The sequence below is a fragment of the Ictidomys tridecemlineatus genome, chromosome 5, assembly GCF_052094955.1.
Source record: "Ictidomys tridecemlineatus isolate mIctTri1 chromosome 5, mIctTri1.hap1, whole genome shotgun sequence".
Lineage (NCBI taxonomy): Eukaryota > Metazoa > Chordata > Mammalia > Rodentia > Sciuridae > Ictidomys > Ictidomys tridecemlineatus.
Window position 1 is genome coordinate 61900459 of NC_135481.1, and position 16559 is coordinate 61917017.

Consider the following 16559-nt stretch of genomic DNA (forward strand, 5'->3'; position numbering starts at 1 on the left):
GTCCTATGTGCTCTGCCTACTTGTCCTTCCTTTTCTCAACCCCTGTCAATCATTGATCTTTTTTTTTCCACAATAACATATAGCTGGAATCATGCAATATGTCACCTTTTAGGATTAACTTGACTTAGTAATGTGCATTTAAGTTTCCTCCATGTCTTTTCATGGAGTAGTAGCTTATTTCTTCTTATTACTGAACAATATCATCATTTGGATGTATACAGTTTATCCATTAACCTACTGAAGGACACCTTGGTTACTTCCAAGCTTTGGCAATTTTGAATGAAGCCTCCATGTGCAGACTTTTGTGTAGATGTAAGTTTTTCACATCATTTGGGTAGATACCAGTGAATATGGTTATTGGATTTATGCAAAAGTATATTTTTTATAAAAAACTACCAGTCTTCCAAAGTGGCTATACCATTTTACATTTCCGTGAGCAGTGAATGAGAGTCCCTGTTGCTTCACATCCTTGTGAGGACTTGACAAGTGTTTTAGATTTGGGGCATTATGATAGGTGTATGTTCATATAGTTCATACATTGTTGTTTTTAATGTGTAACTTCATAATGACATTAAGTTGAACATCTTTTCATATCCTTACTTCCCATCTATAGATCTTCTTTGGTGAGATGTCTACTCATGTCTTTTGTCCATTTTTGAAATTGTATTATTCATTTTCTTATAATTGTGTTTCAATGGTTCTTTGTATATTTTGAATAATTACCTTTTATCAGATGTTAGCTTGTGTTAAAATTTTTCTCTCAGTCTATGGCTAGTCTTCTCATTTCCTAGACTTTTTTTTTTAAACTAATTCTTTCCCTTAGACATTTACATGTAGGCCACACCATATAATACTACTTATAGCAAATAATACTATTTTTCTTTTAAATAATTATTGTGTACCAGGCACATATTTTTAAAAAACCCAAAACACTCTTGGTCCACATCCTTCTGCCCACTTATTGGGGGCATTGTAGAGGTGAAGGGTACTGAACCCAGAGGTACTTTACCACTAAACTACATCCCCAGGCTTTTTTTTTTTTTAAGACAGAAGCTCACCAAGTTCCTTAGGGCCTCATTAAGTTGCTGAGACTGGCCTCAAACTTTCAGTCCTCCTACCTTCCTGAGCTTCTGGAATTACAAGCATGCACCATTACATCCAGCCTTTTGCCCACTTTTTAATGAATAAAGGAAGTCATTGGAAAAGGAATATCAACCATTTTCACCAGTCCTCATGGGTATTAGGCAAGTTGTTCTACCACTGCTATACACCCCAGCCTTCAAAGGCCTATTTTATTCACTAGTGTTTCAGCAAGGCTTTCATTTCTTCCCCCAATAATAGCACTATATGGTTCATAGTGATATTGTGGGAATGAGCACCAAAGAATATGTCTATGTTTACAAAGTGTTCATCATTCTTTAAAGCATTGAAACTCAGTAAAAAGTGCTTTCTTAAACTAAACAGTGTAATAGACCAGAACAGTGTTAATACAAAAAAATGGTTAATAAACTTCTGCATTTCAATAAAGTACCTCCCCCCCGCAAAAAAAATAAACCCAGTCAGTTTCATTTCTGACTACAAAAGGAATAACTGTTTGTGTGCTTTTGTTTTTGTATGTTTTCAGTACTGGGGATTGAATTCAGGGACATTCTAGTACTGAACTACATCCCCAGCCCTTTTTTGTTTTTATTTTGAGGCAGGGTCCCCCAAAGTTGACCAAGATGGCCTCAAACTTATAATCCTCCAGTTTCAGCCTCCTGAGCAGCTGAGTTTAAAGACACATGCCATCATGCCCAGCTAGAAACAGCTGTTTGTAAAGAGTCTATGAAAAAATAATTTTTTCATTCACTTCAATTTGATATATTTGACTTTTGTTTCTTAAATTTACATAAATTTCTTCCTCTAAAAATAAATTTTAAGAGTTAGATTAAGACTGAAAAATAATATTTATATATTGTGATTCTTCTCCTTCCTAGGAAGTTCTCTCTGACCACCATAATTCCTTTCTTGGTGAATTCCTAGCTTGGTGAATTCCTTACTCTCAAGATTCAGTCATCACATATATTACTGAAAAATAATATAACGGTTTCCCAATTCAGTTATTTATAAAATAGGATCATAATGCTTGAAGACAGTTTAGCCATTTGTAGTACAATTGCATTTTGAAGATAAATAAACAGGTATAGAGAAGCAAAATAGCCTGCTAACACAGAAGACTGGTTAGCAGTAGAGCTCAAAGAACCTAGATGTCTGTTATCATCCTAGTCCAGTGTCCATCCACAGTATCACCATGAACCAAATAATGCTATTACTAGTTTGGAGAAACAAAAACCTTTCTGAAACACTATCAAATAAAATAGCTATGTGAAGACCAGAGATGTAGTGCACTGGTAGAGTACTTGCCTAGTATCAATGAGGCCTGGCATTTGATAACCACCACTATCAAAAAAAAAAAGATCCACATGAGTAGCTCTTGTAGTTTAGTACTAGGGAACACACATATTGAGAGAAGCATAAAATGATTTAGGAATAATGACAGTTTACCCTATCAGTAAATATAAATGCAAATAATCAAGTCAAAGAGTGAGAAAAGGAAAAGCACCTATCCCTTTTATGTTGAAAATAGTTATATATTTCAACTTTGGGATTGGGGTAGCTAAAGAGTACCTAGTGCATATTAGGTCCTCAGTAAATATTTACTGGATAGTTGGATAGATGGATGGATGAATGGATACTGAATTTGTTCATTTAGGTCTACCTCCTTTACTGTCACTATAACTACTTCTATTTACCAATTCATAGGAAGGAGTTTCTGTCCTCACAACCCATAAAAACAGTCTGCAGAATTAGACTTTATCTTTTTCATCTCTCCCTCTCCCTACTATAAAACTAGTTTCTTAGTGTTTTCTTTCTATCAGAGCAACTAAACCCCTAGACTGACTGCCCATACTGAAAACATGAAGTGGAAGTGATAAAAATAGCAGAATGCCAAGGATATCTTCCATGTCAATTGTATTTTCAGTATGACCTCCATTACCCTGTAGTTTTGAGAAATTATGAGGTAACCAAGTTTGCTTTCTTTTTCTCTTTATTCTATAGTTATCATGTGATGTAAAACTAGATCCTCGCCCAGAATATCATCGTTGTATATTGACTTGGCATCACCAAGAACCACTGCCTTGGGCACAGAGTACAGGTTAGTCATTCAGATCTGCAGGTACCCTTGTATACTCATTCTGTTAAAACACAAATTTATATAAAATCTTCATTGGTTATACCTAATTTTAAAATTATTATGCACTTTTTTTCTTTTTGAAAGGTTAGATGAGCTAAATCATTCCTAAACAGAATAACAGGACAAGAAGAATTAATAAAAATGTAGTTATTTCACTGAGCCATATTTTTCTGAATACTTGAAATATAAATCTAGAATTACAGAAGATTTTGTTCTGTTTGTTCAAGCAATATTCTAAGCATAATTTTGGTTGTAGGAGTGTGAGAAGTGTGAGATGAAAACCTAACTTATAATATGATCTTTGTAGACTATAATATTTTCTAAATATTATTGGTAAATTTTAAGGTAGAGAGATCAATGCTGATAATTCAGAATTTTATAGTTACCCGGCCTAGGCTTTCAACATTTGTCCCCAGCTTCTCTAGGTATACTTTGCCTAAATTTGATGCAACTCCACAAAAATTGTATTACCCTTTAAACAAAGGACCTATGAAGTACCAACATCAGCAAAACACATGGGCTTTGCTGTCAGAAAAAAGTTGCTTTCTAATTGGTCAGTTAGCATGACCTAAACTGGTTACCTAAGGCTCTTAAATCTTGTGAAAGTCAAATAAGATAGTTAAGTAAAATGCCTAGTACCTAATCTGACATTTAGTAAAGAAATGGTAGCTGCTACTGTTATTATCCTTATTGTTTTGGTAGGTTTTAAAAGCCTGTATTTGGGCTGGGGTTGTGGCTCAGTGATAGAGCGCCTGCTTAGCATGCATGAGGCAGTGGGTTCGATCCCCAGCATCACATAAAAATAAATAAATAAAATAAAGGTATTGTGTCCATCTGCAAAATATAAATATATATGTGTGTGTGTGTGTGTGTGTGTGTGTGTGTGTGTATGTATATATATGCCTTTATTTTAAATATAACATTTTGATCTGAATTGGGAAAAATCTGTGGCATTTTGCATAATGCTATAAAATCCTCATTTTTATTCTTTTAAATAGAAATTTATAATGTCTAATTTTGAAGTTCTAGAGAACTTCAAAATTAGACATTATAAATTATAATATAGGTTATAAGCCAACTGAAAAAGTACTAGGAAGATTAATCATCTCTTTCCCTCTTGTGGCCCTGCATTTTAGTTTGACAGTTTTAAAGAAAAAAAATGTCTGCAAGGGCTTCAAGTATATATACACTGTGATGCCTATGTTGCTGTAATGAGAGTATTTCATTCCAGGTAATCAGATGAGCAGCCGTCTGATGAGCATGCGCAGTGCCAATGGATTGTTGATGCTACCTCCAAAGACAGAGCAGTATGTGGAGCTCCACAAGGGCGAGGTGGTGGATGTCATGGTCATTGGACGGCTATGATGATCACCAGCAGGAGAAAGCTTTGATGCATGTCCACATATCATTGACTGTATCCTGTAATATGCATCGGCACAGCTAGTTTTCTGATTTGGATAAAAGTTGATCTGTATAGTCAACATCTTGAACTATATTTCAAATGAATTTAAATACCTTTTAAAAGAAAAAAAACACCTAAGAATAAATCTTAACAGACAACTCTATTCTGATTATATCAAAGCAAATTTTTTCCTTTCTTGCAAATTGCTTTGTGTGTTCAATGCTAGGTCTGATAGCGATAGCTTTTAGTAGACAGCGGTAGGTGCCTGCAGAACTTGTGTTTTTCTCATCTTTAAAATACAACTACTTATGCTCTTAAATCAAGGCTGTCTGCTTATTTATACTAGCTTAGACAACACTTGGATTTCCCTTCTTAGTATGCTTCATAACCGCTTTACAGAAAGCTTTTGCTTGTTCTTTATCATGTATCTCGTGTTTATGTGCACTGTGCCAAAAGAAGAGTAACAGGGTGGAGGCCCTGCCCTGCCTCAAGAACCATCCTCTGCAGAGCATCGGGGAAGATTCTTACCCTAGTAGCCTCGTGGCACAGTACTCTTGGGCAGTAACTGGATACCTTTTATTTGAACAAACAAACTGGGGGAGAAAATGCTTCCTTAAGTGCTGACAGCCTTTTTAACCAATACATTTAAAATTGTACAGAACAACAACAAAAAAAAAAATCAAAGACTGATCTTGTACAGATATTAGTGTTACCAGCATTCACGTGGAAATCAAGAGCAAAGACAAAATAATGTTAAACAACTCTGTACCATAACATTTTCTGTAATGATACTAAAACTTAATGAATAAAAAAAATCCTTGATCATTATTTAAAAATTTATTGTGTTGGCCTTTTTATTAAAAAAAAAGAAGATTGATTGACATGCTATTCTGTTGGGGTTCTGCCTGTATAAAAGGAACAGTTAAGATGGCCTACCAAGGTTCAATGGCATGAGGGAAATTTAGAATGTGGATAATAAAACTCTGTATCTTACTACAGTGTTTGGGAAAAAAAACCATCATGATCTATAGCATTGTGAAAATATAGATTAGAAAATAAAAGAACCTCCCATTAGTGTGGCCTTGCTGGTTATAGTTGGAGAATAGTATCTAAGCACTATAGAGGAAAGATACTTAATGATTTAGAGGGAGAAATCTTACTTTAGATGCCATAAAAGCAAATTTCAAATAGCTACTGTTTTTTGAAATGAAGGGAAATAATTAAGGAATGAACTAGAAAATTTCAGATAAGTACATGGAAATTTTTTTAATGAAGTAAGAAGTAGGGAAAATCTGTGTTGACCATAAAAAGTATAACAAATAAAATAGACTCTATCCATAATGATTCCTTTAATAAAAACTTAGGGGTACTTTTCAAATCATGGTGACAGGGAGATGTATATGTTGTAGAGTAGGCATAGTAAAGCAAACTATAAAGGCTGGCAAATGACTATAAAGGTGCCAGATGACAGTGACAAAGGCAAGTTGTAGATGACAATATTGGACACTAATATTAATTCCAGAGTGGAAAACAAATTTTTCTAAGTTTTCTTTCTTTTTTACTTATTCTTTTTGTGCTAGGGATCAAACGAGGGTGTCTAACTCTTAAGCCTCCACTGATCTACCCCTCCAACCCCTTAAATTTTGTCTTGTATGTACAATTGAGGAAAGATTAGTTAATAGAAGTCAAATGAAAGCACATGCAGAGTTCTTTATCTACATTCATTTACAAAATGTTTGTTAAGAATTTACTATGTGCTTGGGTATAAAGTATGCTAAGCTACTATTTATAGAAATGAGTAGGACAGAGTAGCTAATATTGAACTCCATCAGGGGAGATAACAAAACATGTGCAAGTAACAATAATGTTGTATATATTTAATATTTGATAATATATGATAGAGTGTGTAGAAAGTGGTAGTTGCTATAGCAGACTAGAAAGGATTGGAGGGGTTCAAATGATAACTTCTATAGGGTAAAATTTCAAGGTGTAAAATGACATTACAGTGGATCTTGAAGGAAGGGTAGAATTTTAAAAATGATGGTACAGGAAGAAGAATATTCTAAAAACAGAATTAAGGACCATAATAATTATTGATTTATGATAAAAGTTAAATGCCACAAAGGCAAAGATTTTTGTTATTTTGTTCATTGATCTCCCAAATCCTTAGAAAAGTTCCTGGCATATGTAAATATATGTAAATACATTATATGGAGCTTACTATATGCCAGACACCATTGTAAGCACTTATTTCACAATACCCTGTAGTTCTTATTCCCATTTTACAGATGAGAAAACCAAGGCACCAAAAGATAAGAAACTTGACCATGGTTACATGGCTAGCTGGAAAGGACCAAGGATTCAAATTTAGTACTCTGGCTCCAGAGTCAATACTCTTGAACACTGGACTATAAAAACAGAAAGTTGATATATTTTAAGGCTGAAAAGGTACATAGTTAAGGCCCAAACTATAAAGTTCTTAAATATCAAGGAGTCTAGATTTATTCTAGAGATGATAAAACTGTTAGAGATTCTTGATCAGGGAAGCATCATGATCAGAGCTATCCTTTTAGGGGAAAGTCTTTGGCAGAATCTAGTAGGACAGATTAGGGTAGGGAGAAACTGAAATGAGAGAAACCAATTAAGTGATCAAGTCAGACTCGGTGGCTTCTGGCTGTCATTCTCTGGAGGCTGAGGCACACAGTAAGGAATCACAAGGCCAGCCTGGGCAACTTAGTGAGACCCTGTCTCAAAATAAGATTTCAAAAGGGGCTGAGGATTTGATCTTTGGCACTGCAAAAAAGGAAGGAACCAGTAATTGAGGTTTTACAGATGAGGGGTAGAAGTGATGAGATTGGGAAGATTAGAGGAGAATTAATTCAAAGTCTTCAATCTTGACTGAGAAAAATGTAAAACTTAATTTTTTAAAAAAAAAAAAGTCAGAAAATTGGATTTTATGGAGGAGCTGATAAGTTTGGACATGTGTTTAAGATGCCAAAGGAGTACTGAGTGACCATGTCCTGTTGGCATTTGAAAGTTCAGGTTAGGAGTTCATAAATAAATGATCCATAGGCGGATGAAAGGATTGTCAAGGAAAGCTTTGTAAAGAGAAGAGATCTTGGGGTTAGAGGGAAAATGGAATGAAGGGGAAAGCAGTTTGCAGAAGAAAAGAAATGGAAGTGCAGCATTCCACAAGCCAAGGAGAAGAGTCTCAAAAAGGAAGAAGAATCAACCATCAAATGCAAAAGAAGTAAAAAGGATGAAGCCTAAAAAGGATTTATTGATTATGCAATCATTTGTGAGCTCTAAGAGTAAGAATTTCAATAGCAGTTTGAAAGCAAAAGATTATAAAATGGAACTGTGAATATGAATTCTTTGGAAATTGTGTATGAGATAAAATTTGAGAAAGGAAAGACACAAGATTATAACTTGAACTGAAAACAAGATGGAAAGAAGATTTTTGTTTGTATCTTTTGAAAAAAAGGAGAAACAACAGCAAAAGAATAAAGTGCTGGATTTAAGGATTCTGGTAGCCCAATAACCTGAGGAAGAAAAAGGACATTTTTCCTTCTGAGTTGGAAAACATGAACATATTTGAAGTGAACACAAAAGAAATTTAAACCTTGAAGATCAAAAGAATGGCTTTACTTGGCAAGGTGAACATTAATTTCATTAACTTTCTCCACATTTATTTGACCAAAAATTTTTAAGAATTAAGCATATATGAAATAACAACAAGTCTTCTTTGTCTTAGTAATTCATACTTAAATACTACAGAAGATGTTCTCAGATTCTTACATATAGTTATACAGAAGTTAACTAGTTTTATTGGTTCTGTTTTGGTTGTTTTAATCTATACCACACAATAAAAAAAGAACACAGGGCTGGGGATGTGGCTCAAGCGGTAGAGCGCTCACCTGGCATGCGTGCGGCCCGGGTTCGATCCTCAGCACCACATACCAACAAAGATGTTGTGTCTGCCGATAACTAAAAAATAAATATTAAAAATTCTCTCTCTCTCCTCTCTCACTCTCTCTTTAAAAAAAAAAGAACACAAATAGACTAAGTTTACCAAGTAAATGTTATTAAGTGATGTTACATGTTACAGCAAGTAGGATGACTTTCATTTTTTAAATTATTTGCTAACCAACAAAAATCTGTAGATCTGATTACCCCTCTTGATGTTTATGAAACCCTAACAAGGTAGGTCATTATCGTTCCTAGGTAAAGAAAGTTGGGTTTATGTAAGTAAAGATTCAAAGCAAATAAATTGTGTGTTGTTATTGTAATGATGATGGGTATAGATTAAATAATGTTTGTAAGTATTATGCTTGACTCTCAAGAGATTTATATTGTTGCACAGCTAATTAATAACTTGGCCTAAGACCAAAAAGATTAGAAAGTGCTCTCTTGTAGACTTTTTTTTTTTTTTTTTTGGTATGGAGAATTTCTCACGTGGTCCTTTGTAATATTTCAATTTATGTAACAAGTATTAATTAAGTTCCTATAGTATTCCGGTTTCCATGATAGGCACTGAGGATATAATGATAAATAGCACAAAGTTTTTGATATTCAAGTGGAGAATATACATTATAGGAAAGGAAAAAATATTCTAAATATAGATTAAGAAATGTCTGAAGAAAATACTATTATGTGTTAGAGAATGACTGGGTGAAGGCCTAAATCAGGTTCAGTAGTTATGTTAGGGCCCAGACATTTTATGAAAGGCAAAAATTGCACACTAAGTATTTCAAAACAAAGCTTTAAATATAAGAATAAATTAAATAGATTTTGGAGGTCTAGAAAAGCATAAAGAGAATACAGAGATATCAGACAATAACAGGAAGTACCTACAATGAACTGGGCAATTAGAAGGGAGAGAGAGGTTAAAGTGATCAGATCTAAACCCTCAGAGGTCAGACACTTTGGAGCTAAGGTTAAGGGAAGGGCACTGCCAGATGCTGAGTTCAAAGAGAGGAAGCAAATGCAAGCTAGAACAAGTTGCTATTGCCAGGGTGACATTGACAGAATAGGAAGGAGCAGTCCCTTCTCCCCTCCCACTGCTTTCCAAGCTCTTTCTAACCTAGTACAACCCACTGTTTAACCTAACAAAGTCAGGTGGAGAGAGAAATGCAGTTTGCCAAGTTCCAGCCACAGTACACATGGCAATCTGCAATAGTGGATTTGGAGCTGAGAGATCATCACTTATCAAATGACTGAGGAATTCTCCAAATAGGTGACATTTGAGCTGGGTTCTAATATATGAAAATAAGCCCCATATGTGAAAAGTTAAGAAAAGAGCATTTCAGAGGAAAGGGCTTAAAGAATAACATCAGGATGGAGACAGAAGTATGATGAGGAAGGAGAATGTGGTCTGAAATACAACTGGAGAAAACTGAAGCCAGGACAGAGTCAGATCATGCTCGGCAGAGTATAGTATTGTGAGTGTAACATTAAATAGACACCCACAACTTATGATGTGTGTCACATAATCTAAGAGCACTGGGAAGCCACTAGAATTTAAGAAAGAAAGAAAGAAAGAAGGCAGTTATTTACTAAACACCAATTGGATGCAAGGTGCCATGTTAAACAAGGTTCCTGGACAAGTAACTCATTCCCTCTGCCTCCCACACCTGTTTCTCTGCCTAGATTTTGTTTCCTAGTTAATAGCACCATCATTCACTGAGTTTCTGAAATGAGAAATTTCTGAGTCATCTTACTTCTCACTCCCCACATCCAGTGAGTCACCAATTCTTACTCTACTAACAGTTCCTAGATTATCTCCCTCTTTTCCATTCCTTCTGCCACTACTTTGGACTCTGTGCCTTGCCAGAATTGCTTTCCCAAAATCTATCCCTTTCATTGCTATCAGAGTGATCAATTCAGAAAATAAATCTCCCCATGGAAACCTCTTTAGTAGAAAACCTCTGCAGAGATGAGGTTCCAGTGCCCAGTTATGACATTCAAAGCCTTTACAGTCTACTCCCTCCCTCTTCTAACCTCATTTTTCTCCACTCCAACTTTATGTAAGACCAGACCATTTCCAGTTACTCCCTCAAACCCTGTCATTTGATGCCTTATTGACTTTGCTCAGGCTAACTAATCTTTTAAGACTCTACTTGAGGGCTGGGATAAAGCTCAGTGACAGAGCACTTGCCTAGTACACCACACACAGATTTAGCTTAAGCAGTAGCTCCTCCAGGAAGCCTTCCCTAAATCCCCAGATTGAACAAAGTGCCTCTCATCTGTGCTCCAGAGTCCCCTCTGTCTCACTACACCTTGAAATAATTTGTTTACATCCCTTCTCCCCAACTCTATGGCAGGTTCCTTGAAGGCAGAGACTGTTCATCTTTGTAGACTATCAAGGCTTGGTTCCCAGTGTGTAATAGGTGCTCATTCCTGAACCGATCAACAGAACTGATCTTGCATAGCACTCACCAGAAAGTCAAAGACAGAACATGGAAGAACCTTCTTATTCAAAGCTTACAACACACAGCAGAGAGGACCCAATGTAGGCAAGAACAAGCAGGCTCAACTCATGGGAGCAAGGACAAGGGTCACGGATCTCATGTTGACAAAGTGCTTCAAATTTGATTTATGGCATCATCTCCAGACAGAGTCATAAATATATTTTAATATTTTGTGCATGTTAAAAAGCATTAATATTTGAAAAGTAAATAATTAAAACATACCATAATTTTTATTTCTCTCTTTTGGTATTTCTTCACTTTTTCATACTTCAGTAGCCTCAAAAAAGAAGAAACACCAAATGATTTTATCAAGCTACTTCAGAATTAATATCATCAAAACTGAATAAATGCAACTAGATTTATGCAAAATGTTTCCTAGTTGTGGAACAGGAAGGATAGGAACATGGCAAGTATTCCTGATTATGCTATATTAGGTAAGAAATATGCTGAATAGGTGACTAGAAACCTAGTCACTGGTCCTAGAGGTATGACTACAGGAAGAGTTCATCCATCTAAAAGTTGGTACTCAGCATAAAATATGGAGAACTGAGCTTCCAAGGCAAAAAAACAACACTTTCCCAGTGCCTTCACAGGGAGAGCCTGCCCTTTTCTGAAGAACTGAACATACGTGTTGAACTCTTTGCAGAGCCTGAGCCATCAACTCTTCAAGCTATACATCCAGCCCTCTACTCTGCTTCTGGGAAAGTTTCCTGATGCATATCCTGTGTGAATGAATGCCATCAACTACCTGACAGCCACACCTGGTCCCAAATGGCAGTTACTCTCTTGTTACAGGAATACCATCATTGTTCATGTTTATTCTGAGAAACTATAATATTATCTGGGCCTGGCCAAAAGCAAACAGAATATAAAGACTTAAATGAAGTGAATTCACTAGAGTTAACTCAGAAACTTAAACCTGAGTGACTGAATTCCCCTCCCAGGCCTGAGTAACTAGCTAGCAACCCCTGGTGTGTGTCCTCATAAGTAGGCAATAAGGGAGCTAGAGAGATGGGCATCTGTAGCACTTTACTTATAAAAGTGAAGATGATATGGTAGGGAGAACCCCAGACACACAGAAAGGCAGGAACAAACAACCTAATCACATATTAACAAGAGAAATGATTCCTTCAGAAAAAGGATACCATGAATTTATTTGTAGCCATTTATTCATCTGATGAACAGTTGTTGAGTTCCTTCTTAACAAGTGTCCAGAAAACACTAGATGCTGAAGATACCAAGATAAAACAGCCAAGTTATACATCTGGCCCTCAACCCTGTTTCCAAGCAGAGCTGCCCTATAAGAATGCTGCATCATTTTGCAGCTTTTCTTCACAAAGTGGCTTAAATATGTTTAAATCTGAAAATCAGGATATAGGAAGACTGAATGACACATTATCAGTTGAATGATAAACGATGTAATGTATTTTCAAATTTCACTGTATAATATCTTTTCCACTGTAATACTATTTCTAGGTTGTCTTCTCCCCAAGGAAACCCTGAAATTGTCACAGGCCACAAGAACTTCTACCTGTTCCCCAGGAATGCTGAGGATAAGTCACCTCAGTGGCTGATCTCCAGGCCTGCTTCTCGCAGGTGCTCTTCTCTTACTTCAGGGCTATGTCAGCACATTATGATGCAGGAGCAATAGAACAATGCCCAGAGCAGACTGGCTTGCACTTCTTTTGCCAGTGGTTAGTTTCCTGCCTGGTAGACATAAACACCTCCTCCTAAAGCAATGTGAAAAGAGTGGTAACGTGTTTTGGGAGGTTATTCTCCTATTCAACATCCAGATTTCCAGAGACCTATTTCAGCCTCATCTCCATGTAAGTGTCTGTTTGGTTGCTGCAACTTTGGTGTGAACCTGAGGGACAAGGGAATGGATAATTTGAGTAATGCTGATCATTTGAGGGTAGAAATGTCTCCTTTCTTTCCATCTTCTTCTTTTCCTTCTATTTTCTTTTCTTTACTTCAACCAGAACAATCAGGAAACTCAGAAACTTAAACCTGAGTGATTGAATTCCTTTTTCTTAAAAATCTTATTGACAGTTTGAGTTTGAAATGAAACCTTGCTATCAGGATTACTATTAAATTTTGATTTTTCAAACTACTAATCTACTTTTCTTCCATTAGAAATTATGAGTTGAATAAATATATTGGAGTAATATTATTTTTAGTTACTAAAATGCAAAAGAAGATCCAAAATGCAGAGTCTGCTGTTCAAAGCTGAAAGATTGAGGTGGGAGCATGGTTGTGAAGAAAGAAGAGGCTACACAGTCAGATCTTTTTCCAAGAGGAAACCAGAATTGCAACCTAGAATCATGACAGACCTATCCTAAAAATGTTTTTTTAATGTATTATGAATCTTAGAAAAAAATCCTGTTGATAAAATAGTATGCTTCAAAGTACTGTGAAGAATTAACCTCAAGTGCAAAGTACCACAGAGAACATATTAATGAATGACTGGTAAACACCATCATTTAAGAGCTATCATACAACTACAAAGAAAAAGCATAATAGGGGCTGGCAATGCCACTCAGCGATGGAGAGCTTGCGAGCATATGTGAGGCCCTAGGTTCCATCCTGGCACCAGGGGAAAAAAGCACAATAAAGACCACACAAAAACATAGATGGTAGATATATGGATGTTCACTATAGAATTATTTTCAACTTTTCCATAGGCTTCAAAATTATTTATAATAAAACAGTGACGGGAAAAGACCACATGGGAATGTAAACATTTACAGAGAACATTTTAGGGGTGTGTATAGACATTCCACTGAATTAAGCAACCAGAAAACCCAAGCGAAACACTTCCATGATGGATCCTTGGGCTCCCACTGCCTCCCCTTCCTGATTTCCATTAAGACTCAACCTCTCACATTTCAAAAAAATTTCTGATGATTGCATTTATTCTGGAAAAATAAAGATACCCAACCATCAATGCAGTATTCATATACCCCATACCAATACTGAACTCATCCTTAACATCCTTGGTCATTCTTGAAACAGTAAGCACAGTCGGGGAAGTCCTGGGGACAGCAGCATCACGTAGAGTCAAGGGCAAAGCTGAAGCAGCTCCCCTCCTGACAGCTTCGATAGGTTTCCAGTGCGTGACAGGCAATGATTTGTTGTCTATAATCATTTAATATGGAATCTCTCTGCCTTTTCTTTAACTAAAAAAGCCAACAATGCTTTTTCAGATGAAAATTACACTGCAATTCTGCAGAAAAATACAGCCCAATGGAACTGTCTACTAAATAAATGACTGAAGCACTAGTTAAACGAAATAACAGAGACTAAGGATCTTCTAGTGATAGGATAAGTCAGGGTCCCTCTAAAATAAAATTAGATTCCTTTGTGCAGTCCTTGCTCTATAGCATAATTAAAGCCCTTATCTATGATATTATTATGTATATTGCTTGCTTACTAATTAAATGTATAGAATGTTGGATGGACCTTGCAAAAGGCATAAATTGGGGGGGGAAACATTAACTATGATTGGGAAAATTAATACATAATCCTGGTAGAACCTTATAACAAAAGATTCTGGGGCTGGGGGTGTAGCTCAGTGGTAGTGTACTTGTGGGTGTTAGACCCTGGGTTTGCTCCAGGACCTCAAAAACAAAACATACTGTACATCCATGAATAAAGCTAACTTTGCTTCCCCACAACAGTCTGTAGAAATCCTGCTTTGTTTCTCTGCTTTAATTTACAAATTTGTTCAACAGGTAAGTATTATAATTCCATTTTATATACATTGGTCATGCCTTAATGTAATTAGTCTTTAAATATTAAAATTTAGTTTTTTTATTTTTGAGTTTTATGTTTAGACCATCTATATATTGTAGACCAAAATACATATATATTTTTATTGTAAACCAAATATATATATATGCGTGTATGTGTATACATATATGTATAATTGGAGAGGTCAGACAGTACAATTCACAGATAACATAAAATCATAGTTATAACAAAACTAATCAAAATTTAACCATTAGTCCAAAAGCCAAAATAATTCTAGAAAAAATATATAGAAACAAAAGTCATCACACCACATTATAAAAGAACCTGTAACATTTTCTGCCCCTTAGCTGACCTCACCTTTGTGCCAGAGTTCAAAAATAGGGACAACACCCCCTTATGGCTGCAGATTTCCTGCGTTACTTCCATCACTTCCCTTTCTCTCATCTTCTCCTTCCTTTCTGTGTCCACCAGCTCCCCTGGGAGATCATCTGCTGACTGTTCAACTGATCTCTGGAGGACTAGGTCTTAAATCCAAGGGATCTTGTGGCCACATAAATAACTGCACTGAGAAGGAACACTCCCTAGACCCAGTGACCATGTGGCACCTACTGATTAGCAAGTATCTGTAAAAAGTAGACATACCCTCCAACACATGGATGTTTTCACTTTTTTGGAATGTTGTGGGGTTTTTTTTCTTTTCTTTTTAAAAATGTGTACTTCATCACCTACCTCTGGGTTTTTATTGTTGTTTTTTGTGTTTGTGTGGCACATGGATCGAACCCAGGGTCTTACACATGCTGGGCAAGTGCTTTGACACTGCCCTATGTCCCCAGGTCCATCACCCACCTCTGGATGAACAAGCTGACTACTTCATTTCCTCAAGATCATGATGAGACATGACACTATTTTATGGATCACTAAGAAAAAAAATGCTGTTAATCATATAACTTGATGCTTCTTTTTACTTAGACTTTTCCCTTATAAAATCTACCTGTTGTTCCTCTCTGCCATCATCTTCTGCACATTTCTTAAAGGGCTATCCTAGGAACTTCTTCCAAGTCTCTGACATGTGTTCTGTTGGTTTTGTACTGAGACATTCTTAGTCTTAACAGAAGTTGTCAAAAAAAAAAAGCTTCAGGGAATCACAAGAACACATTTTAATGGCAATTGAACACACCCAGGTGGTACAATTGATATTACTTCCTTTGCCACAATTATCAAATATCTTCCTTGGCCACAAGAGCCCAGGATTTCCCTGTTTGGCAGTTTCAGGCCAACAATGAGCTAGGGACTCATGACTCCAGTTCTACTCACAGACCATAAATAGGATAATCAACAACAGCCCTCTCTGACCAGGTCTCACCCTAGTATAGTTAGAAGACTGACTTATGGACCTCGAATATGAAATAGAAGTGGGGAATGAAATTAGCTTCCTTGCTAAATACTTTACTTTTCTTTTTGATTCTTTCACAAAAGGTTTCATCATGAAAAGGAGGAAGCCCAAACTGAAGTGAGTAACAAACTTCTTTTCCAAAAGAAGATGTGGTTCAGTCCTGAGTGGAGGTAAGATTTGACAGTCCTGTGGGTGTGACATGCACAGGGTGTGCCACTCCTACTCTGGCCCTTTTCTCTCTTCCTCCCTTTCTCTCTCCCTTCCTTTTCCACTTCCCTTTCCAAGTTCTCTTTTTCCCTTCCTCACTCC

The 16559-nt window shown here is 36.3% G+C and overlaps 2 protein-coding genes across 31 annotated transcripts in view; both read left to right on the forward strand.

Annotated features, from left to right (window-relative positions):
* Gphn (gephyrin) overlaps positions 1–5473 on the forward strand; it is a 595586-nt gene extending 590113 nt beyond the window's left edge. For all 28 annotated transcript variants that reach the window (XM_040276071.2, XM_078050082.1, XM_040276074.2 and 25 more), the window contains 2 exons: positions 3100–3196; positions 4467–5473. In XM_040276071.2, coding sequence (XP_040132005.1) covers positions 3100–3196; positions 4467–4600 — 231 coding nt within the window. In that variant the 3' untranslated portion in view covers positions 4601–5473. The remainder of the gene's footprint in view (positions 1–3099; positions 3197–4466) is intronic.
* Positions 5474–5603: 130 nt separating this feature from the next.
* Positions 5604–16559, forward strand: part of Garin2 (golgi associated RAB2 interactor family member 2) — a 58544-nt gene continuing 47588 nt past the window's right edge. For all 3 annotated transcript variants that reach the window (XR_013438988.1, XM_078050088.1, XM_078050089.1), the window contains exon 1: positions 5604–16420. Coding sequence is in view for 2 of the 3 variants with exons in the window: in XM_078050088.1 (XP_077906214.1) it covers positions 16398–16420 (23 nt within the window). In the remaining variant the exon portion in view is untranslated. The remainder of the gene's footprint in view (positions 16421–16559) is intronic.